At 47.6% G+C, this 23,681-nt stretch overlaps 1 protein-coding gene across 1 annotated transcript in view; it reads left to right on the top strand.

Moving 5' to 3' along the window:
* Window positions 1-22,451, top strand: part of ARHGEF9 (Cdc42 guanine nucleotide exchange factor 9) — a 47,295-nt gene extending 24,844 nt beyond the window's left edge. The window contains 3 exon segments of the mRNA XM_034063619.1: window positions 8,104-8,347; window positions 9,027-9,095; window positions 18,529-22,451. Coding sequence (XP_033919510.1) covers window positions 8,104-8,347; window positions 9,027-9,095; window positions 18,529-18,710 — 495 coding nt within the window. The 3' untranslated portion in view covers window positions 18,711-22,451.
* Window positions 22,452-23,681: the final 1,230 nt, after the last annotated feature.

Below are 23,681 nucleotides of genomic sequence, written 5' to 3'. Positions count from 1 at the left end.
TCCACTGGCTGCTACTCCTAGGATTTTGCCAAGGGTTTTTGCAGTGTGAGCTGAGCCAAGGGCCTGTCTTTGCCAATGGACGTACGGGCAGCTGGTGGTTACTGGGTTCATGGTTTGTTTGCATGCAGAGGGCTGGATATTAGGATAGTCATTAACATGTGATTGTCTTGAACTTTATGACTGTATTAATCTATGATGAACTAGTCCTTAATACAGTTCAGCTGTCAGGAAGGGTGTGATGGCACCGCTCGGATCCAGCCATCCCTGGTTGCAAGTGGAAGTTCTGCTGCCTCAGACTGAGAAATTCCAAATGCATTTCCATGGCCACCACGTCTGGGAGAGCTGACAGGACTTCAGACCTAGTTTGTGAAAATGAGTAATTATAAAGGGCCGCATTCAAATGTGCTGACAGATGTTACTGCTGCCAGAAAAGGTATATTTATGTCTCTCTTCCAAGCAGGAAACTTGCACTGAGGTTTATGAGGGCTGCATGAAGAGCAGTGGCAGCAGGTGGGGAAGCTGATATTACAGAAGCAGCTCTCCTCAGTGGCAGCCAGCTTCTAGGGGGAGAATTTCATGCATCAAAATGGATTTCTGAGCTTTACAGATCTCTTTGGTTAGACTTTGCCATTGGAGACAGCACTGGTTCCCTCTCAGTGTCACCACCAAGTGAGAAGTTTAATAACATGAAATGGTCATGTCGACCATTTCAGTCTTTAATAAAGTGAATGCTGAAATAGCAGAAGGTGCAGGTAGGTGCTGCAGAGCATTCCCAGACCCTGGCTCAGAAGGGGAGCACTGAGCTGGTTTGGATGTCTGCAGTCCCTGATAAAGAGCCACTGGGAGAGCTCATGATTTAGATCTTTGCAAAGCTGGGGAACTTTTAGCTATTGGATTAATGTCAGGCTCTGCTAATGAATTTTCTGCCTGTGTTTCCTGAACCAGAGCTGGGACATTGCAGTGTGCCTGAGGACAGAGTGGTGCTCTCTTCAAGAAAGGCTGTCACTTGGTTACCCTAATGCAAAAATGCCTCTTGGAAAGGAAGGGAATAAACTGTGTAGGAAGCAAGCACTGGCCTCAGCTTGACTTAACCATATGTCTGTAATCAGGAAAGAAGAATACATATTCCAGTATGCTAACCATAATTACCAAGAAATGAAGTCAAACCCTGATGATGGTAGCATTAAAAGCTGTTGCCTTAAAGCAACGGGGTCTACTTTTCTTATCACCCTCAAGTTGAGAGAGTTTGACACAGGCATGCTTTAAATTAGCAAATCACAGTACTTTACTTCCAGGCCTGTGACACACAGCATTAATTCTGATCATGGCTTGTTATGCTGGGGGATGCTCAAGGTGCACATTATGGAATAGATGAGGATCTTCCTTTTTCTCTTCTTGGATAATAATTCGGATTTTCCAATGGCTCAAGAGCGCTGTGGCACTGAGGCTGGAAATGATGGTATGAAGCATGGGGAGTTAACAGAGTTTCTGCATCAAATGATGCTTTTCGTTCACCAGTAGTGCAACAGCCCTTGATGGAGCTCTGTGTTTAGTGTTTTCTGACAGCGCAGGAAGATCAGTGACTATGAAACACATTTAGTTTTCATTTTCAGTTTTTATGTGTCTCTTGTAATCAAAAGGCAATGCAAACTCCAGCTTGTGGTTTATTGCTATTGCTGTCTTCCCTTGAGCTCTCAGAGCAAAGCAGGTTGGATGAGAAGCAAAATGAGAGCAGTTTAATAGCAATCGCCAGACAGTCAGCCAGAAATAGCACTGCTATAGGAGAGGGAGTAAATAAAATAATCCTGTCAAACCCCACTGCAGTTCAGGTTTCCAAATGGGAAGATAAAAGAGACATTTCTGAACCCTTTTAGTCTACTTCCCATATTGTTTCTGTTCAAAATATCGGGGATCTTTGCACCAAAACAAGGCCCTGCTTTTAGTACAGGCTAAATAGGTCTCTTGGGGCCAGCTGAGAGTCTTGTTTGCAAACACTGAGCAGCACGAGGACAATTCCTGTTACTTGAAGTGTTTTCTTGACCCACAAGGCACACTGGTTGACTCGTATAGCACATCCCACCCCTTCCCTTTCCCTACCAGTAGCACAGATCTCCACAAGCTGCCCTGGTTTGGGTCAGGCCTGGTTCCAGCCTGCAGCAGGGTGAGAATGGGCAAGGTATGAAAGCAAGTTTGTAGAGAACAGTGTCCCCACAGCCTGGGATGAGGCTTCCCACAACCTATTGATGATGGTGGCTGCAAACAAGGTTTGTGCGGGTGCAGACCATAGAGCACAGCAAACGTTTGATCTTCCCATTAGTCTCCTTGGCTAGCAGATAGCAGAACACAAAGGATGAATTCCAGCAATTGACAGGATATGTATTAGAAAAAGCACTTTAGCTTTCAGATACGGCATATTCAAGGAAAGAAGACATTCCTTTTCATGGGCAAAACAGCCCTGTGTGCTTTGCTCAGTGACCCTCAGTGGTGAAATCCAGAAAGGGTTGGATTTAGAGTCCTGCGCAGCCTGTGTTTTCTGGGTAGGGAACAGGTTCAGCCTACCCACAGAGCCACGCAAGAGGCAAGATGGTGTACAATACACTCTGTGCCTAGTTCATCGCTCCTGGGATTGCAGTGGGTGTCAGTTTGGCTCCCAAACCCAACCTCCAGAGCTGAATTTCTAACCCCTTCCTGCTGTGGCCTTGCAGCAGCACAAGTTGAAGCCCTGGGAGCAAACTGGCGAGACCAGAAGAGCTGAGTGGCTGCAGGAGGGTTCCCATCTCCTGTGATTAGTTCTTTGGGAACACACTTGACCTCACCAATGGGACTGAGCTTGAGGTGGAACAAGGCACCAAATGCCACTGATGTTCTACTAAATACATCGAGCAAAAATAGCATTTCCCCAGCAATGCTTTCAGCTCCAGTCCTCCCCCTCTGATCCCACACTGCAGCTTCATGGAGCTGGCAGGAATGAATCAAACATCTCTGCCCGGCTCAGGAGACAGACATTGCTGAATATTCCATCAGGAATGTGCCCAGCTCCCCCAGCACAGCTGTGCTTGGGTAAGGAGGAGTTACCTGAACAGCTATCACAGAGGTCTCAGGTCCCCTAGCCCCATGGCAGCCCTGGGGGTCTTGTACCAATGTGGCCTATCCTAGGAAGCTTGTGGTAGGAGGCAAGTGGCTGAGGTGGTGTCTGGGAGGTGTTGCTACATTCCCCGATCAAATAGGATCCATCCCTCAACCCATTTTTCTGGTTGTGCTGTGCAGACCCCATTTCCCTGCTCCTAAAGGCAGACTCATCCCAAACTGCTGTGTCCAGCAGTGATAGCAAAGCTCAGTTTGTGCCATCCAGACACAGCAGGGCTTAGATTTATTTCTGGTATCAGAAATGCAGCCTCTGAATCTGATGCTCTTGTGCATCAAAGGCTTCCAACGGGTCTTTCACTAAGGACTTATTTGCAGCTCCTATCTGCACTGTAAAATTAACCAGCATCATTATCCCATTACAGAGATGGGGAGGGACTGAGGGGGAAATTCCATTTCACCCAGAGACCTGCAGCCAGTCCCAGCCAACCTCAGGAGCTGTGCTGCAGAGCCTGGGACCCAGGGACTCGAGTGTGGAATTCCCCCCCAGGTCACTTTGAAACCACTCTGCCATGGGAATGCGTAGGATTTGATAACCAGGACCAATAACCTACATATGCAATGAGGAGCTTGTGTCAGATCATTCTGTGGTTGGCATCTTTTATATTGTCAGCTCGTAAAAGGGATCTGGTGACTCATGGCTGGAAACTGCTTTCTCCACTTGTGTTTTACAGATGGTTTGTTTCATGCATGAGAAGCAGTGTGTGACCCAGGATAGAGTAAACCACAGCCCTTGCAAAAATGTGTCATCCTAAGATCAAAGCCCTTGGATGAGGCCTCCCCATCCATCCTCACACATCACCCCCAGGAATAAATAGGAGCTGTTTCTGAAATGGGTGATGATGGCTGCACACAAAGCTAATGAGAACAAACTACCTGGGACCATCCTCTCCAGAACTTACCTGTGCCCCTTATGGAGGTGAAATTCCCTCCTCATGTGCTGTGTAAGCCATTAAATAGCTTTTAATTCTACTGCCATTTTGCACTAGCAGTTGGCTGCACAGGCACATTGCTGTCCTTGTGGTTAGTATCTAATTACCTCTGCAGCATCACGGGAGGGTTTGGCTCTTACAGGGACTCACACAACCACAGCCTGCAAGGAGGTGCCTGTGGCAGAAAGAGGGAATTGATTAAAGCTAGAGAGCAGGAGGAGAAAGCAGTGCTGAAGTCCAAGTCAATTTAATTGAACAGCCTGATTTACAGGGTAATCCTTTCTACAGATATCAATACCCACTGCAATAGTTTGGGGGTAGGTGCATAATTTATTGTGGAAGGCACACGCAGCTTCAGGTTTCCCAATGGAAGTTCAATCTTGGTTTCCTTCCAATGGGCACAAAGGAGATTTCTTTCTTCTAAGAACAGCTAGAAAAGGTCTCCCCCCTGCCCTGCCCTTCAGAGAAGGGACAATGAAATGGGGGTAGTTAAGCTGGAGTGAGAGCAGTAAATACCCCAAGCAGGTCATCCAGGCAAGTCCATCCCAGAGCACAGGCACTGCCTCAGCACCAGCACTTCAGCTGTAAGCCCCCAGCGCATGCAGGGAGCAGAGTGTGGTAGGTTTATATAATGTGTCAAACTTTGTTCTGTGCTCCCATCAAATTTGTCTTCATTGTTTCCTTATGAACCCTTCGTACCTATTACGTGAGCAGACTGCAGAGCTTTGTTCACAAGAGCTTAATTAACCTCAGCTAGGGAAAGAAAAGGAACTCACAGAAGCTGTAGGGTAAAAGAAGATCCTGTTTAGACAGATCAGTGCAGATGACCCAGATGCATCCATTTCCTTCCTGTGGATGCTGCCTGCACAGGCAGCAGGTCCATGTCGCTGCTCCTCGTGTCCTGCTCTGTGCCTCGTGGCTGCATCCCCAGGTCCCTCCAACCCCACCTGCTCTCACCCTGTGGTCTGCTCCATCTGTCACCTTTGCCAGAGACATCACCAAGGTGCAGCACTGGGAAGGCCCCAGGAGATCAGCCATTCCCTTTGCAGGGTTAAGTACACTCGGATCATCTCTGATGGATGCTTGTCTAACCTCATGTTTGACAGTCAGCTTGGAATGCCAGCCCAGGGCTGCCCTGTTTTGCCTGTTCTGGTGCGGAAGGACTCTTACAGCTTGAAACATCCTTTTCCAAGTATCTCATTCTCTCTCCCTTGTGGTAAATTAAACCAAGCCACAATTAAAATGGGGAATAATTGATCACCAGCCTCTGTAGAAGAGAAGCAGCTTTCACGTATTGGAATATCAATAGCACATTCCTTTTATTTATGGCCTTTCTAGATTAAACAACTCCATTTCTTTGGTCTTTCCCCACTGAGGAGGTTTGGAAAGTCTTTTTTTGTCTTTTTTATATTTTCTTGCTCTTATCTGCTTTAACTACAATAATTAATGTTGTGTGACACATTAGAACTGGCCAGTGTAAACCAGCCACTCGTGAGCCTGGCTTAGGTATGGGCAGGGTAAGATATAATGCTGTACTAACAGAGCCAGTATATAAAGGAGGGTGAATTTTATAGCTTAGTAACTTCTTCCTCATTCTCTTGTACATTATCCCTGGTAGCAGCAGCAGAGCTTGTTTGCTGTGTACCTCTCATGCAGCCTAGATGAATTCCTAAATGTAATTGAAAGCCAAGCACATTTGAAGATGCTTTGCTGAGGAGCTAAGCAGAGTCATAGAATCATGGAATGGTTTGGGTTGAGAAGGACCTTAAAGCTCATCCAGTTCCAACCTGTGCCACAGGCAGGGACACCTTCCACTAGACCAGGTTGCTTCAAGCTCCATCCAGCCTGGCCTTGTCATGTGTAAGTATGTAAATGTAATAATGTTACTTTTTAAGAGCTCTTGGAACATAAATGATAAAATACGGACCAAACAGTTATTATGCTTCCCACATTATGGGTTTCAAAATGTAGTCAGTTGGAAAATAATATCAATTCATTGAGCAGTAGGGAGAAGGGAATAGTGAGGCCACTAAGGGAATAGTGAGGCCACTAAGAAGGACATGGCCTGGGTACAGTTATTAGTCTGTGACATGGACTGAACTGTCTGGAAGCCAGGGAGCAGAGGGTGTCCCCATGTGCAGACATGTGCTGCTCACCCCACAGCCTGGTCAGGGGGTGGTCTGGGGGTGAGCAGCAGTGGGCAGAACAGTTTTAGAGGCCCAGAGTCTGTCTCATGGTGGTTCATGTTCTCTGGTAGATCCATGAGCAGCTTGGCTAAAAAATGATGATGTACCATTTAGTTTGCAAGCTTAATGTTTTGTTTAAACCAGTACCTGCAGCTTGGCTTTAGGAAACCTCACTGCTGCGTCTTACTTGAGTAAATAAAGACTATACATTGATTTTATGTTTCCCCTTAAATTAAATCTTTGACCTGGCATTTACCTTCAGGGCACCCACAAAAATAAAAAGGTATTTAAGTTAAACTAATGTAACAACCCTGAATTTTGAGAGTGGGCAGGACAAGGAAATCCTGATGGTGTGTTGCTAAAGTTGGCTTTTTAAAGCTGTGTAAGCCTTGTAACTTGGATCACCTGTGGCCATCCTGTGCTGTTAGTGTTAAATTTGTGATGATTGTTTTATATTAACTGTTCCTATAAAGACACAGGGATCTTTATAAGGACCAGGGCTCCTCCTACACCAGTATGGTAGCAATAGTCAATTGGGAGAGGAGATGGGGTTGAGAGGGTTTGGTTGTAAAGGTTGTGAACATCAAGAGAGGGAAAAGAAAAAATGTCAGCTGGATCAAGAGGTTAAATCCAGGAATAATGGGACAGAGACAGGTTGGGGGCTCTTTGACCTGAGAATCAGGGTGATTTGCTTGCCAGTGAGTTGTATATGAATGGGGAATGGTTCCAAGGGGAAGGGACCTGACTCTGTGAGAATGTGTTTGGAAAGCAGAGATGATCACTGCTCACTCTGCCAAAACAGGCCCCAGCTGGTTCCTCAGGATCTCCGCTTCTCTTCAACCTGGTTTGCAGCACAGGAACCCCATCAGGCCCTGTACTTCCTGGTGGCTCATCCTATGAAATAAGACTTCCCATTGTGGAACATGATGGAAGGACATTACCTGCTCAAAGACATGCAGAGAAGGACTTGGGGGTGTTGGTCGATGAGAAAATGAACATGAGCCGGCTGCAGTGTGTGCTTACAGCCCAGAAAGCAACTGTATCCTGGGCTGCATCAAAAGGAGCATGACCAGCAGGTCAAAGGAGGTGATCCTGCCCCTCTACTCTGCTCTCGTCAGACCTCACCTGGAGCATTGTGTGCAGTTCTGGTGTCCTCAACATAAAAAGGACATGGAACTGTTGGAACAAGTCCAGAGGAGGCCACGAGGATGGTCAGGGGCTGGAGCACCTCCTGTATGAAGACAGGCTGAGAAAGTTGGGGCTGTTCAGCCTGGAGAAGAGAAGGCTGCGTGGAGACCTCATAGCAGCCTTCCAGTGTCTGAAGGGAGCCTACAGGGATGCTGGTGAGGGACTGTTCATTAGGGACTGTAGTGACAGGACAAGGGGTAACGGGTTGAAACTTAAACAGCAGAGGTTTAGATTGGATATAAGGAAGAAATTGTTTACTGTGAGGGTGGTGAGGCACTGGAATGGGTTGCCCAGGGAGGTTGTGAATGCTCCATCCCTGGCAGTGTTCAAGGCCAGGCTGGACAGAGCCTTGGGTGATATGGTTTAGTGTGAGGTGTCCCTGCCCATGGCAGGGAGTTGGAACTGGATGATCTTAAGGTCCTTTCCAACCCTAACTGTTCTATGATTCTATGCCTGTGAGCAAAATTTGAAGTATGAGGATTTGTATTTTATTCCTCTGTGCCCATGATCTACCCTGTTTGTTTAGCCAGTAAGAAACATCATCACAGCAGGTGAGGCTTGAAGAATCTGACCAGGATTTGCCATGGATTCCCTGCTGAGTTCAAGCTCTGTAAGTATCTTATGATCAACCATCTCTCCTTTTCTCTTTGTAGGACCTGATAAGAAGAGATATTCTGTATTACAAAGGTCGCATAGACTTGGATAAATACGAAGTGGTGGATACAGAAGATGGGAGAGATGATGACTTCAATGTCAGCATGAAGAATGCCTTCAAGCTTCATAACAAGGAGACTGAGGAAATGCACTTATTCTTTACCAAGAAACTGGAGGATAAGTTACGATGGATTAGAGCTTTCAGAGAAGAAAGGAAGATGGTAAAAGAAGATGAAAAGATAGGTGAGGAATATAAAATGAATCTGAAAGGAGATTGTTGGTATTGCTTAGTTTAGCCCCAGCTGTTGGAGAAGCCCAATTTCTGGTACTAGAGTTACAGTTCAACCTTGTTCAGATGTCCTTGGTTGCTCTCACAGTCATCAGTAGGTCTCTTCCAGTTAGTTTTGGCCCTCAATAACACCCATAGCTTCAAGCCTGGACCACTGTGGGCAGTTTGGGAGGAGGAAATCCTTGGCCATCTGACCGTAGAGTCTCCTGGCTGCATCACTTCTACTTTTGTTAAGCACATCTCACACAGAGTAGGAGGGTGGCGATATCGGTGGTGTACCAGCCATGCCCTTCCTTCAGCATCAGCCCATGAGTTGACTGTAACCAGAGCCAGTTCAGGATCCATTTGTGCTGCTAAGCTGTAAAGCACTCGGCCTATTTATGATACTTCATAAAGAATAATGGGTCTCATCTTACTTTTCACACAGCCCCTGCACAAGTGAGGTTAGAAAGAGGCCTCTCCCTGCAAGGAAGATTTGCTGTTCAGACAAATGCACACAGCTCTGGGGGGCTGCTTGTCCTCCCTGGGCATTGTGTGTTTGCCAAAGAGTGCAGATCCTTTCCTCCCCTCCCCAAAGGACAGGGGCTTTATGAGCAACCTTCTGAATTGTGTTTGCCGTGTTCCCTCTTCCAGGCTTTGAGATTTCTGAGAATCAAAAGCGGCAAGCGGCAATGACAGTAAAGAAAGTCAGTAAGCAAAAAGGTAACCGGCAACACGCACCCTGCCTGGTGATGTGAGGGTGGAGCGGGCTGGGCTGAGTCCTGCTGGGTTAGGAGCCAGCATCCCCCTGAACTTCCCCCTCCCCGTTCTCTCTTTTTATATATCAAACACCGTTTGTGCTTTGTATCCTTTCTTAATGTATCTGTGGACCAAATTCATCTCTGGTCTGATGTGGCTGAAGCCAGTGGGATTGCAGCAGAGATGAATTTGATCTTGTGTCTCCAGTCTGGTGTCCAGAAGCTGTCCCTGGGGGCAGAAATCTCTCTCGGTTGTTTCTCTCAGGCTGCAATGGGAGTGAGTGTGGAGATGTGTAGGGGTTCTGCTAATTCCCAATGCCTCCTATTAGCAGGGAAAGAAGGATGGCTAAAATACTGGAGAAGGTGAGGGATCTACCCATGTCCTGCTTTTGGAAGGGGAAACTCATGTTTCCTTAGGCTACCTGTAACCTTTTAAGAACAGCACAATAGCATCAGCTCTAGGAAATAAAGTTTCTCAGTAAAGGCTTCATCTCTTTAATGTCAGATTCACCTTCCCACCCAGGCAGGCTACAGACAACTAATAAATGCCATGCTGGATACCACATAGAGAGTCTCAACCAGTGAAACAGCCAGTGTTCATGATCTCTGACAATAACTTGCAGGGTTTGGAATGCTAAATACAGAGGGGAAGTCAGGGGGGTCATTTTTCAGGTTGTCCAAAGCTTCACAAATCATAGACACATCAGTTCGTTACCAAATTCTCATGGCACACCTAAGCCTGCAAATGGGGTTTGAGGCAGCTCATCACTTCTTGGCTATAGGCAGTTCCAGACAGAGTTGTCCCTGCTCTGTCCAGGCAGTGGGATGGTTTTTGCAGGAGTTGTAGGAGCTCTTTGCTTTCTGCCTTGCCTTGTTGTTGTCTACAGGCTTTGCTGGTCCAGTAGTGGTTTGCTAGGCCAGCTGTGACCTCCTTGGTTTGCTGTGTCTCTCCATTGTCATGAGTCTTCTCCTCTCTACTGACTTCCTGTGTTGTGTTCTGAGGTGTCCTCCTGGCCAGATTCCCTGAGCTCCGAGCGTGCAGACGGGCACAGGGACAGTGTTGGGCAGTGCTCAGGGACCTGGGGCCGGAGCAGGCGCGGGCACAAACTTGGGTTTGCAGGTTCACCCCTCACCACTTGTGTGCTCATCCCTCAGCATGGCGGCAGCCACAGGGATGGTGGCAGCTGGAAAACAGAGTGTGATGTGCATGGTGACAAAACTAGATTACATTATTATTTGCTGTCAATTAATTATACTGTTAAGGTATTAATTAATAATTGTACTGTTCAGTCATTAAGGGACACAGTTCAGAGGTGCCTGAGCATGCCTACCAGTACTCCCACTTGAATCACTGGACTTGCATCGTAACAAGGACAATATGCCCAACTGTATTTACATCTTGTACAGCAATTGCTCTCTTGTTTTCTCTCTTTCTCTTTCTCTCTCTTTCTCTCTGAGATGAAAAGGAGGGGCTGTTATAGACTTCTCTGGCTATAAAATTAATTACCTCCTATAACATCAGTCAGCATTTCCTTTATGAAGAACAAGCTTATGCTGTAACACTGGCAGTTCTTTTCATGAGATTAAAACCTCAAGTCAGACAAGTTCCATCAGAACCCAAGCACCGAAGGAAGGGAAACCGGGTGGGTTTATGTACAAAGTGAAATCTGAAAACCAACCAATAGGGTCATTAGGTTAGTAGCTCTGTTGTCCTACACTGTGGTGATCATGGCCTGCTCTCACATTAATTAAAGTACAGGCACTGAATGTGTTGCTGCAAACTCAGTTTTCTTACTCTGTGGTTTGTCTTGAACCCAGACCCAGCTTGAGGCACGAGGCTACAGAGCAAGGGAGCTGGTGGTGTTGCTCAGAAGAGGGAGGTAGGAGGAAATTCCTCAGAGCTGGCTTTTAGTGGCTGAGGGTTTGAATCTCACCATCCATGGTACTTGCACTGCCAGCAGCTTTTTGCCAAGGATCTTGGCAGGCCCTTGGGGTTGCTGCTGAGGCTGAGGCGCAGCCATGGGGTGGGAGCAGGCTGATGGCTGAGCCTGTGCCAGGAGATCACTGCCTTTGCCCTCACCACACAGCCTCCAGCAGCAGGACAGTAGTGTTGGAAGGGGCTTTAAGTTGTTTTTGGAGCATCAGTTATACCTGGAGAGCACGGAAGCCCTTTAGGAGTAGGGATGCTCCCCTCTGTGTTCAGCGGAACTGTTTATTCATGGACTTTGCAGGAAGGTCTCTGGCTACAGCAGGGCTTGACAGCTCAACAGCTCAACCTGACACGGTGAGAGCCCTGCTCTGTGTCCAGGGATCCCTGTTATAGCCTTGTTTTTACATTATCTCAGTTGTTCCCTCCACCTCTTATGTGGGAAGCCATGGTAATTTCCCTGTCACAGGTACTTAAGGAGGAGAGAAAAGCTGTGAAGGAGGTGAAACGGAAAATGCAATCAACTTTGTTGGAGGTGAAGCAGAAAAACAGTTTTCAAATAGTATAAACTGCTGCTGATATCATGTGCTGTTGTACCACAGCTCCCAGAAGGATCGCTCAGGAGCTGCCTGGTGTGTGCTTGGAAAGGAAGCGAGTGAACTACCAAAGCTGCAGCAGGATAGGGAGAGGGGAGAGATCAGCTGATAGCAGGGAAGAAACCTTAGAACTGTGCTCTGTAAATCATGGGAACTATCAGGTGGTGAAGAGGGAACACAGCTCTCAGCGTGCTGAGAAGTTTTGATCCCAAATCACAGAATCACAGACTGGTTTGGAGCTGGAAGGGACCTTAAAGCTCATCCCGTTCCAAACCTCTGCCCTGGGCAGGGACACCTTCCACTAGAGCAGGTCTGGAGGGTCCTCTATGGGGCACAGGTAGCCTCTCCTCGTGCTCAGGTCTGTGCAGCTCCAGGCTCTCCTCCAGGGCAATATAATGATGCACAAGGTGAAGTTTCAGCATTACAGAAGGATTTGCACTCCTTATTGGATTGGGCAAAATGTAATGATATTAGAGCAGGTGCCTTAAGACAGCATTAAACCAATTTTTGCCTTTAAGTCCATTAAAGTAAAGGGGTAGTGCTGGCTCTGCACCTCACCAGCAGAGAGGGACAGGGGCTGGTGGTTGTGGGTGTTCTCTTTTTGCATTGATTGTTTCGGATGTTGCCTCTCGGTGACTGCCCTTTAGCTCCTCCCAGTGTCGGTGTGGTAACGGAGCAGAGCTCAGTGTGATGTCTCCTAGAGATAGTAAAGAAACAGAGGAATGTATTTGTCTTGACTTGCAGAAACGGCAATAGCCCCAGAGCCCCTGTAGGTGACAGCCGGTGGTGTCAGGGGTGGAGGCTCCAGTGCCAGGAAGCAGACCCTGTTCTGAAAGCACCGTTTCTCACTAACATTTCCTCTTGGAAGATGTAAAGAAGTGACCCTAGTGGGAGGTGGGAGGGTTTCCCACCCCAGGAGAGCTCTCCAGCCCTTTACCATGAGCCAGCTCCTTCTTGCCTTCTCTGTTATGTGCACTGTGCCACAGCTTCATCAAAGCAGATGCCCTCAGCCTAGATGAGTCTTTAGCCTCGTGGTCTGGGACTCACACGTTCAGTCAGCATCACCCCCAGCCCTCAGCTTAGAAGTTTGCAGTCCTTAAATCTGCCTGTGAACACTTGGCTATGCAAACCCAGCAGGGGTTAACTCATCAGCCAGCACAAGTGCTTTGGCCTGCAGTAAACCACCCTCTGAATCACTGCGTTTTCCTGCTGATTTCTTCCTTTCTGATCACTTGAGCTCACAGTGAGCTGTCATAAAGCCCTGACCCAAACACCCAGCAGCTTTTCTCTGACTTCTCACGCTCTGCGCTGCAAGCTCTGCCCCAGCAAGGCTGCAGAGGCCAATGAGATGAGTGTTAGTGTACTTGTGCTGGCTCCAGCCAGCTGGCCAGGGCAGGTCTTAGCAGGTAAATGGAGCGTGTAGGTGCCTCCCATGGTTCTCCTGAGTGCTGAAGCCTATTTATTGCATCTTCCTTGCTAACCTGATTGATGTGGCTCTGACAGTTTCCCTGTCCTCTTCCCACATGTAGGCATAGCCTCATGGAGATCAAAAGAGACTGAGCAACACAGGGACTAACCACTTTAAAACAGGGGCAGTTGCATCTTCAGATAATATGGGTCACTTCCCTTTGACAGAGAGCTTTGGGCCCACGGGCACTAGTCTCACTGGTGGTATCTCATAGGTAGATGGCTTCTCACTCAAGGCATTAGTAGCCCAACTGGAGCCTGTAGTATCATCTGGGATCCAGTCAGATACACTATGGGCTAGGGCAAATTGTGAATAAGTTCTTGTCTGTAAGACCTCCCAGGATGGTACCAGTGCCTGGACAAGGGGCACTGGGAGAGTTTGTTGGCAGGATGTGAAATGAGCCTCTTGGGTTTTCCACTGGCCCTCGTTGGAAGAGCCAAGTTTGTCAGCCCAGGTCCTCCTGCACTTTTATCCTGGGGACGTGTTTGAGGTGAGGGGCTGCATCCCAGGGCAGCCATGGATGAACTGATCTCTTCTGTCAGTGGAAGCAGCACAGCATGATCTTTGCTGTCAGTGCATGGTGCTGGAGGCGATGGGATACATTAGTTCTCACCTGGCTGTGATTGATAAAGCCCTGGTATCATTTATTCATCTTGCCTCGCTTAGCTTTTGCTTATCATAGGAGGGATCATTATCTCAATGTCTGGGCTAATGACATCAGGCTGCAGGAACAGACTTGATAAATAGGCTCAGGAAGGTCGAGTTACCTCAGTGTTTGTGGCTCCTGTGCCTGGCTGTGGAGGAGCCAGGACACAAGATAAGTCGTTTTCCTGTGCTGCATTTCTCAAGCTGTCTCCTGTCTACCCGCTGCCACCCCACCTCGTGCTGCACAAAGAAAGCCTGTAGTCAGGGAGCAGAACTAAGATCAGACCCAGCACAGTTTGCTACCTGGAAACAGAGCAGCAACCCAGTGACCAGCAGTGAGGTGCTTTGAGATCCTCTGTTGAAATGTGCTGAAGAAGGGCAAAGGGCTGTACCCGCTCAGTCATTACTGCTGATTTCTGGAACCAAAACTTGTTGCTATTGCAGGAGTTACAACAATTAATGTCCTTGAGGAATGGTCCCGGCTACCCTGTATTGTGTATGGGTTGGGATATTCAGGAGGAAATGGGATTTATGGGATTTCTGAGCATGGCTCCTGAAGGATGCAGGTTGTCTTAGGTGCTGCTGGGCTCAGAGACAGATGGAGGCTCAGAGCACAGTGCTGCTTCCCTTCCTACAGGCACCTCCAGAGAAAGCAGGTGTTGAGATCCAATTGTCTCCCACTCAGCTCTGGCTAATGACAGCACTGGTATCTAGACAGCTCGGTGGAAGAAAAGCCTATGAAATAAATAGCTCCTGATCAAGTATAAGCTAAAGTCTTAAAGGTTGAGGGTGGAGTAAACAGGTTGTAAGGCAAGTTCCTGTGGTTATATATAGGGAACTCTGAGTGTGTTCTCTGTGTGCTGTGTACTGACCCTGGAAAGGTGCAGTGTTACCGTGTGTCCCGCTGTGTCCTGCCTGGGTCTGTCTGCACGTGTCCATGTGGACTGCCTGTGTGCTCATAGTGTGCTCCCAAAGCTCCCAGTGCTACTGGAGACATGCGGTAGCCTCAGATAAAACACCTGAAAGGGATAAAAGAGACAGGTTTAAATCCTGGTAATTGTTTTCCTCCGAGCTGAGAGATCCGGAAGGTTCCCGATGATGTTGCCCAGTGCTAAAAGCCGCAGTGACTGAACTGACAGCGCAGCATCTCTCACTTCTGTCACACCAAATTATAAACCCTGGAGTCTTCTTGTTCTCATTGTGAGCATTTCCACAGCCCCACCCTGCTGAAGGATCTGTCAGTGCAGAGTTAGGCAGGAGCCAGCAGAAGGAGCTCCAAGGCTGGTCTTCCCAAGGCCTTGGGAAGGCAGCGGCAGCTGTGCCTAGAAACCATTGCATCTCTATCGATCCTTCCCCTTGGCACTTCAAATGCCGTTCCCCAAGCAGCCCACGGCAGCATTGGATAACAGCTTTGCTGGAATTGTACTGGAGTTATGGCTTTGCATATTAAAACTAATCCCTCGAGAGACAACTTTGCACCACGGCCCTGAGTTCTGATGAGGGAGCAAATGGCTCCAGAGCAGAACAGCAAAATACCTGCCATGCTTCTTCCCAGAAATGCCATTTCTTGGGGTTTGAAGATGTGTGAATTAGGTGAATTCCCCCCATCCCATTCCTGTGTTGCACCTTGTCTAGAATGTGGGTATGTCCCTCCATAAAAGCCATTCTTGAGGCACCTGAAGCTATTACTAAGTGCTGTATCCCAGTTTCACACAAAGATGTATCCTATGGAATGCTCAGCCTTACTTGCCAGAGCACAGACATATCTCTCTGCATGCCCACAAGCACCTGGTCATTGCACACCACTGGGAGCCTCAGTTTGTGTCGCTAAGGCCAGGGAGGCACTTGACAAATAGGATGGATATGATAAATATGCACAAACCTTCAGCTACTTGCTCATGTAGAACCAGGCAGGAGCTTGGGATACGGGTCCAGCTCAGATGTTAATGCCAATGGCCCAGTGGGCAGACATTTCCTTAGGAGTCTGGACCAAAAAGGCTGTTTTAGGAGAGAACAGGAGGGGGTTGCTGGTGATCTGGCCAGGGGAGTCTGCCTTGTTCTCTTTTGGAGAAGACAGGCTATGGATTGCATTCTTTGCAGTGGCAGTGGACCTGAGCCAGACTGTGCTTTCTCTACTTCCTTAGGTTTCCAAATGCATAACATTTTGCTGATCCAGACTTATTAGCATTTCTGCATCATGATTAGAATACATCAGTTCACCTTCACAAATTGGTTTAGAGACAGGAAAGAGCTTGACTGGTGCATCACAAGGCTGGTGGCTACTCTGCAGCCACAGGATGCGAAAGACTTTGGGCTGTGTCATTAAAGCAGTGTGGGTTTAGACCTCCAAAGCTAGGAACAACTGCTCTATGTCCCTTAACAGCAGCTTTAGGGTCACAGCTCTTCTGTGGTTAGTGATTTTGTGTGGTTAGTAATCCTGGTGGCACAAGGACTTACTGCCTTTGAAGTAATTCCTATAGATCCTAAAGCTCCTCACCAGTCTCTGTTGGGAAAAGTGGCCAAGGCACTAAAGGCTGGTGGCCTCCAGGAGAATGTGTGTGCTCCTGTACAGGTTCAGGGCTGGAGTTTGCCCTCCAGAACAGACTGCCCACACACTGACGTGCTTTCCAGCCAGGTGCCCTGGAGCAGGACAGTGGGAGAAGGGATGGAAGTGGTAGGGCAGGGATGAGCTCAAGGCCATGCTCTGCCCTTATGGAATGTCGCTGGCTTAAGTCACAGAGTGTGATAAGTTTGACAGCTGGGGCCTGTCAATGAGGATGCTATAGAAGCTGTGTCAGGTATCCTAGAACTGACCCTGTCCACGTTTGACACAAGGGCTCTGGGGCCGTATCCTGCTCTGCAGGTTTCCTGTGGGAGAGAGGAGCTTGGGAAAGAGGAGAAAGCTTGTTGATCAGTAACCCTACTCCAGCATGCAGATGCAAACACAGAACATCTCCAGGTTGTGCTTTTCAAATGAGTTTGAAGTACTAACTATGGTGAGCGTGTTAGCTGATAGGTATGAATCATGGAACTGGTTTTGTCCAGTGTAAGGGAAGATCTTGGTTGCTCCCTGCAGTGGACACAGCTGCATGATTTGATGGTATTTGCTGTGAAGGAGAAATCGGTTAGACATAGTCAAGGTGGTGTCTCCATTTGGCCTGAACCTTTTGCTGACTAAACCCTTGAGATTGGTAAATTCTATAGCAGGGGAAGTGAATTAATCATCTTTCCTACACCCATACTAAAACCTTAGCTTCGTATACAAAAGAGATCCTGAATTAGAATGCAGTAAGGTATAGAAGCTGTCCAATGAGCTCCATGAGTGCACTTTGTGAGGCTTTTTCCCTTGTCTGTAAGTACCCAACTGTGTGCAGCCTCCCCGTGCCGGGCTGGTCCCATGAAGCATGTGTCTGTGTGTGGGCAGGAACCATGAACTGAATGCAAAGTCGCATTTCTTTGACACACGTTGCTGTGGTACCTGGGTGCTAATGACCATATTTTGCCTTCTCTAGCACCTTCCCAGCCGAGGATCTCAAAGTGTTTTACAATCATTAATTAATTTAGCTTCACAACCCTCGTGTGAGGTAGGTGGGTGATGCCATCCCGCTTTCCAGATGAGGACACCGATCTGCTCGGTGGCTAAAGCCAGGGGAGGCCATGGCCTGGCGATGGCCCTGGGAAGCCTCCACCCGCAGAAGGAAGAGCAGTTCTGCGTGCGGCAGAGGGGATCCAGAGATGGCCAGAGCTTACAGCAACTGCTCCAGAGCCCTGCTCCTCCCTCCTTCCTGCCCTTCTCTGGACTTGTGGTTCCAGCCCATCACGCTGCCCTGAGGCTGAAGGAGGGATTCTCCCTCATCAGTGGTGCTGTGGGAAGGGAATACAGAAGTAGCTGTAATGCTGTTCCCTGTAGCCTACACTGGTGGTGACATGCACCCCTTCTGCTCCGCTTCATTCACCCTTTCTACACCATCCTTTACAGCAGGGTGTGTAGGTCCCAGCTTGCTGAAGCTCCCCTTTTCCCCAATCCTGTGCAGGAGCTGTGCCGCACAGACGTGGGAATTGCGTGTCTAGAACCTGGAAGTGTAGCCTTGCCAGTTTGGATTGAGCAGAATCAGCCTTTTCTGTGTTGCAGCCAGTTTTTGCTGAACCCAAACTGGGAAATTTAAAACTAACCCTATGGAAAAGTCCTACAGACTCCTACAGGGAACAGTGAATTGCCCATTGTGTAGGCAGACAGCGCTGGGCAGTGCAGGTCCTGCAGGACAGCACTTCCTCCAAAGCAGCTCCGCTCCATCCTGGAGCAGGAACCAGTGGGTGCTCCTGAAGGTCACTGGTTGGGACAGAACCACTCTGGAAGCACAGCAGGGTGGGAGGGTAAAGCCACACTTGGAAACAGCCAGTGTTAGATGTGAGCGGGGTGAAGGATGCGATTGTCTGCCTCTGTCTGACCAGACTGATGCTGCATGTGGCCTGGCTGGGTCTGGGCCTCCTTATGTCACACAGGACTTTTCCATGAGGGCAGCAATACAAAAGTAACGGACCTTTTCCAAGCCTTCAACACATGGTCTAGTGTAGGGAACCTCCGAGCTGAGCTTGAGGCAGCCACTGCCTTCCTCTGTAGGTTTGCCGTCTCTAGCACGTCTCCCTGGTGTTTGGAACCCTGTTATTAAGCGATAAGAAGCGATAGCATGACGAAGAAAGACTACTGACCCAATTGCACTTTGACTGATCTGTTTCTTTTTCCCCCCAATCATCGATGCAGGTGTGAGCTACTCCAAGTCGGTTCCTCCAGCCTACCCACCACCCCAGGATCCATTAAATCAGGGACAATACATGGTGACAGATGGCATATCCCAGTCCCAGGTCTTCGAGTTCACCGAACCCAGACGCAGCCAGGCACCATTCTGGCAAAACTTCAGCAGGTTAACACCATTCAAAAAATAATACCTAGAGAGATGGAGAATTTTAACTTAAAAGAACTAAAACTTAAAAAATAAAAATAAATAAAATTATATTTATAGATGGACCTTTTTTCGGAGAAGCACTGTTGCAACTAAATATATATACATATATATATATGTACCCCCGTTTTAAAAATAATAATATATATACATATATGTATATATATAGAAGGACCAAAAACTTTTTTTGTTGTTTTTGGGAAGCAATCTGCTACTAGATACTAGGAAGCACCAATGATTTCTGACCATGTGACCTGTTTTATTTTACTCCATTGGTTGGACATGTTTTGTTTTGTTTCTTTTTCTCTTCTTCATTCCCATCCGAGTCGTCACTGGCATCCCAGAATGCTTTCTCGCTTGTGTGAATTCCTCATGGAAGTTCCTCATGGACTACATTGGTGTATATTTCATTTGATTTTATTTATGGGGGGTTGTTTGGTTTTTGGAGTGCCGGGAGGTCTCCGCTCCCTCTCCCTCCCTCTCCGTCCCTTCCTTGGCTGTCCCCGGAGTTGCCATTTCAGCGATGAGCATCGACCCGCTCCCCGTCCCGTCCTGCATCCTCTGGTCTGCCTCGTGCCTGTCTGGATGTGCTCCCTTGTGCACCATGCTCTGCTGCGCAGTATTTCTCTGGCTTTAACTGTTGTGTTGTGGCAGGTGAAAACCAGCAGAAAGGGTTTCAGCTCTTTAGGAAGCGAGAGATGGGTTTTCCTCAGTGAGTTTTTGCATTCTTTTTAAGCACTCTCTTTTTCTCGATTCAGTGTGATCTGGTCACACTCAGAGCAAGACTGAGAAAAGAATATCAGGGGCTTTTATTGATTTCTTTTGCATTCAGCTTCCTTTCTTTGGGGTTTGATTTGTTTTCCTTTTAAGCTGAGACACGACTCTGAAAAGCCCACTCCTATCTTTGTTCTCCCTGCAAAGATAAAAGCTGAACAACTGATGGCTTCACGCCCTCCATCCAGCTGAGGAAAATTGGCTATTGGGCTCCAGCAAATGGCCAGTTTTCTTTCTTTCTTCAGGAACTAAGGTCCCATCCTGTTGGCCACAGTCTCACCCACATTAATTAGTGTTAATGAACCGCTGATTGCCATTTCCAGGAGCAGTGATCCCACCAGTGAGGAGGACTATGGCTGCACTCATTGCCTGCTCCCCTCTGTTGCATACAAGATCCCTGGCTTTGTTTGGGCACTGACCTAAACCCCAAGCTGCCAGCAGTGACCTGGTAGCAGAAGGATCATTGCCCAAGTCATTGGAAGTACTTACTGATGCCGAGTTGAGAACTGCCTGTCAGGAAAGAGATGGATGTGACTTGAGGAGTTCAGCAAGGTTTAACCTATGCCCGTGATTATGTGGCCTAATTTAAATCAGAGATCAGTTCAATCTAACCCCATCAGTGGCTCAGCAGAGGGGTATCCCTGTCAGTGGCTCTGGAGGGATTAGCTGAACTCTCCAGGTCCCTTTCCATCTTTTTCTCCCTCTGGAGGTTCATAGCTCTATTCTCAAAGACACTTCCTACAGTTTCAGCCTTAAGTACGTTTGTTTGCAAGCACAAAGCTTGTGTTTAAGCTTGTAAAACAAATCCTTGTGCACTAGGATGATTTTTTTCTCCTAGTGCAAATGAGTCTGTTTAACCAGATTTAGAAGAGGAAGCTAAAACCTTTGCAGAGCTGTTCTGCAAGCTCCTTTGTAATGTGGGATGAAGTGATTGATCACAGAATATACCATTTTCTTTTGAACCTGATACACCACAGAAGCACCCCAGGCCATGCAGGGAGCTAGAGGTGTTTTCTCCCCTAGTACAAGTGAATGGGAAGAGCAGAGGTGATTTCATTATTTCCACGGAGCCTGTTTTATTTCAGGGCATATTCCAAGGCAGTGGCTATGGGGTTTATTTTAAGTACAAAACTAATCTCTCTTGCACTTTTTAGTCATTTAGAAACTCTGGAGAACCAGCAAAGGCAGGTCAGTGTTTGGGAGAGGAAAAGCAACCCCTCTGTGCCAGTGGGAAGGGAATCACAAGTAGGAAGCAACGCAATTTTGTATCAGAAGTTATTTTTGTGCTCTTTTGTATCTGCATTTTGATGGTCAGGTTTGGATATTGAATATGCAGCAAATCTTATTTAGTTTAATTGAGAGGATGGGTTTTTAAAGGCACGGATGAGGTGGGTTCTCAGGAGTTAAATGTACTATTTCTGAGTGGCTGGAGAGATGCGCAGAGAGAGAGAGAAAGAGAGAGATGATTACAAGCTGTTGTCAACGTGATGAAAATTTCACTTATTCCTTTTGCCTTTTTAATTGCTTAGGGGGAAAAAAAAGTAACAAGCACATTAGTTAAGCCTGTTCATTTACTGTTTTGTGCCTCAGAGAGTGAGAATGAGACATCCATAATTTTTATGAGAAGATGCTTCCTAAATATTCAGCACTAGGAAAAACGAAACACCACCGCCACACCATTATTTGCATCATAAATCAAGACTCGCTTGATCTGACAAGGCCACTTGTTGGACTCGCAGCTTCTTTCTTAACTGGAAAGCCAAACCAAACTCGCATTGCTCGTGCTTGCCGAGGCCGGCGGCAGGCAAAGCACATGCGGGCCTTTGTTCCAGAGGGAAGAGGGGCTTGGCTCTCAGGCAATGGCGTGCAAGAAAGCTCTTCCCCTCCATAAATTGCCACGGTGCTGCAAGAGATGGAGCATTGTCACAAAGAAGAACCAGCACTGGGTCCCACTGTCACTGCCTGCTGTGGCCTCCCCATAGGGAGCAGGGTCGGGCTGCTCGTGTGCCCGGGAGCAGCGCAGACGCAGATTTGGGGTGATTTTGACTGAGCATCCGATAGAGACTTTCATTTCAATGCCAGACAGGAGGAACCCACTTCCCATTCCATGTGCAGGAACGAGAGTTGTAACAAACTGACATGTTTACGGTATTTCTCTGGCTGAACCTATATATATATATAAAGAATAAAAATACCCTCTTCCCTAGGTAAATGACATGCATTACCCCTTGACCTAGACACTAGAACAGAGGATCTAAATTCAAGCCTTCCGCCTCCCCACCCTCTCCAAAAAGCTCAAACAAGAACCAACCTAGGTGCATCTAACAGTTGTAAATAGAAAAATACTACATAGAGAAATATATTTGAAATCTGTTTCAGTTTCTGGATGGTCACTGGCTGTCCCCTGCAATGTTATTGATAGTACACTGTGGTGCTTTGGGTTTCTGGTTTTGTTCTCTTTATGCTCTGTCATCTTTTCATTGCAGCTACATTTCAGGGAACATGTATATTTAGTAGCTATTGTAAGTTCTGCATGGCATCACCAAGCTTATTTTTCCTTAAGAAGAACAGAAGAGGCTGTAGGAGTTTCAAGGCACTATTGACGACAGGGACTTGTAGCAGAGAATTTAACACAAAAAAAATATATAAAAAAAAAGGTTTTTAAAATTCTAGTTTGAAGCCAAATACCTGATATTTTAGTGCTTTTGGGGTTTTATCAGTAAGAGCAAAAAATATAAAAAAAAAGGAAAAAAAAAAGGATTTTGGTAACGCAGCTGAATCCGCACTTGCCAGTTTTATTATTTTGTTTCTATTGGACTGTTTGACCCTGTCAAACAAGTGTCAAAGTTGTGTGTATAAAACAAAAGAAAAAGTGTTTAAAGAAGTGTTGTAAAGACACTGAGCCTTATGAAAATATTTATGGAATTAAATAAAAAGAAGTGAAAAGGCATCTGAAGGCATTTTACATCATTTCCCTCAGAGCGGGCTCCCTTCTCCTGCAGGCTGGGGGGGCTCCGGCAGAGCAGCCACTAAGACATTGGTCTGCACCCAAGACATAGGTTTGTTGGGGGCTTACCCTGCTTTGTGTCTCCATCTGAACCCAGTGCAGTGATTAATGAGTAGCTGGAGGTCCAGCCCTGGCAGAGCATCGCTGAGTGCTGGCAGGGGTTGCTCTAAGTGCAGCTCAGAGCAAGGCTGCTGCAAACGTGGCTTGAAAGCACTTTTTGTTCCTGCACTTTGCTCAGTTCCAGCCCAAGCATGAAGAGAGCTGCATCCTCCATAGACAGCTGATCCCAAACACGTTGTGAGCCGTTTCAGAGCATGTGGAGGTAGAGCAGGGGGTGGGCTTTGGAGGGGAGGGAGCCTGACCCTGTGCTGTTCCATTGGACCTGGGGAGAGAGGAGCAGGTTCCTGCCCTGGTTTTTGCCTTGGCAAGTGCCTGCAGGGAGGAGCTGGGTTCTTCACCCCTGAAAGGTAAAGTGCTCTCTGCAGAAACCCAGTGGCCTTTTCCAGGTAAGACAGTCCTGTATTTCTAGGTAGCCTGAAATACAGTTACACCCAAGAAAACAGGTTACAGCATCACAGTATCCGGACCCAGCAGTGCTTGGGAACAATGCCTTGGTGTTGTGTGGAGAAGCACAGGCACACGTACCGAGTTACAGTCAATGACTGCAGCCAAAGAGGTAGGTTTCCCTGACTTTCTGCTTGTTCCTACCTGTCCTGCAGGTGCCTGCCTGGGTGAGCAATGCCACTTTGCTGGCACGTGGACTGACCACATTGAAGCTAGATTAGGAAACAAGTCAGACAAGGAAACAAAACCCAAGGCAGCTCTGCTGTGGGGGAGAGAGAGTAGAGGGGCAAAGACACGAGCACGAGGGCTTCTGTGGGGCCAGAGTTAGAGCAGGTTCAGGCACCGGCTCACCCAAACCTCAAACATCTCAGCTTCACATTTGCCTCCTGCTTCAGCAATACCCCAAGCTGTTTTGCTTACCTTATTGCTTGCAGTGGAGAGCTGGTGCTGTGCTGTCCAGATGATCCTGGTCCTTTTGTCACTTGGGAGGTTCCAAAGTGTGCTGCCGGGAGAGCAGACCCAAAATGTGGTTATGTACAAAACCTCCCTTGAAGAAGCCCTCTCCTACCCCCACCACCTTCTTTGCAGGCCAAAAGAGTTGTGTGCCAG

The sequence above is a fragment of the Melopsittacus undulatus genome, chromosome 6, assembly GCF_012275295.1.
Source record: "Melopsittacus undulatus isolate bMelUnd1 chromosome 6, bMelUnd1.mat.Z, whole genome shotgun sequence".
Lineage (NCBI taxonomy): Eukaryota > Metazoa > Chordata > Aves > Psittaciformes > Psittaculidae > Melopsittacus > Melopsittacus undulatus.
Note: the sequence above shows the minus strand (reverse complement) of the source record. Positions and strands in the feature narration are given on the sequence as shown.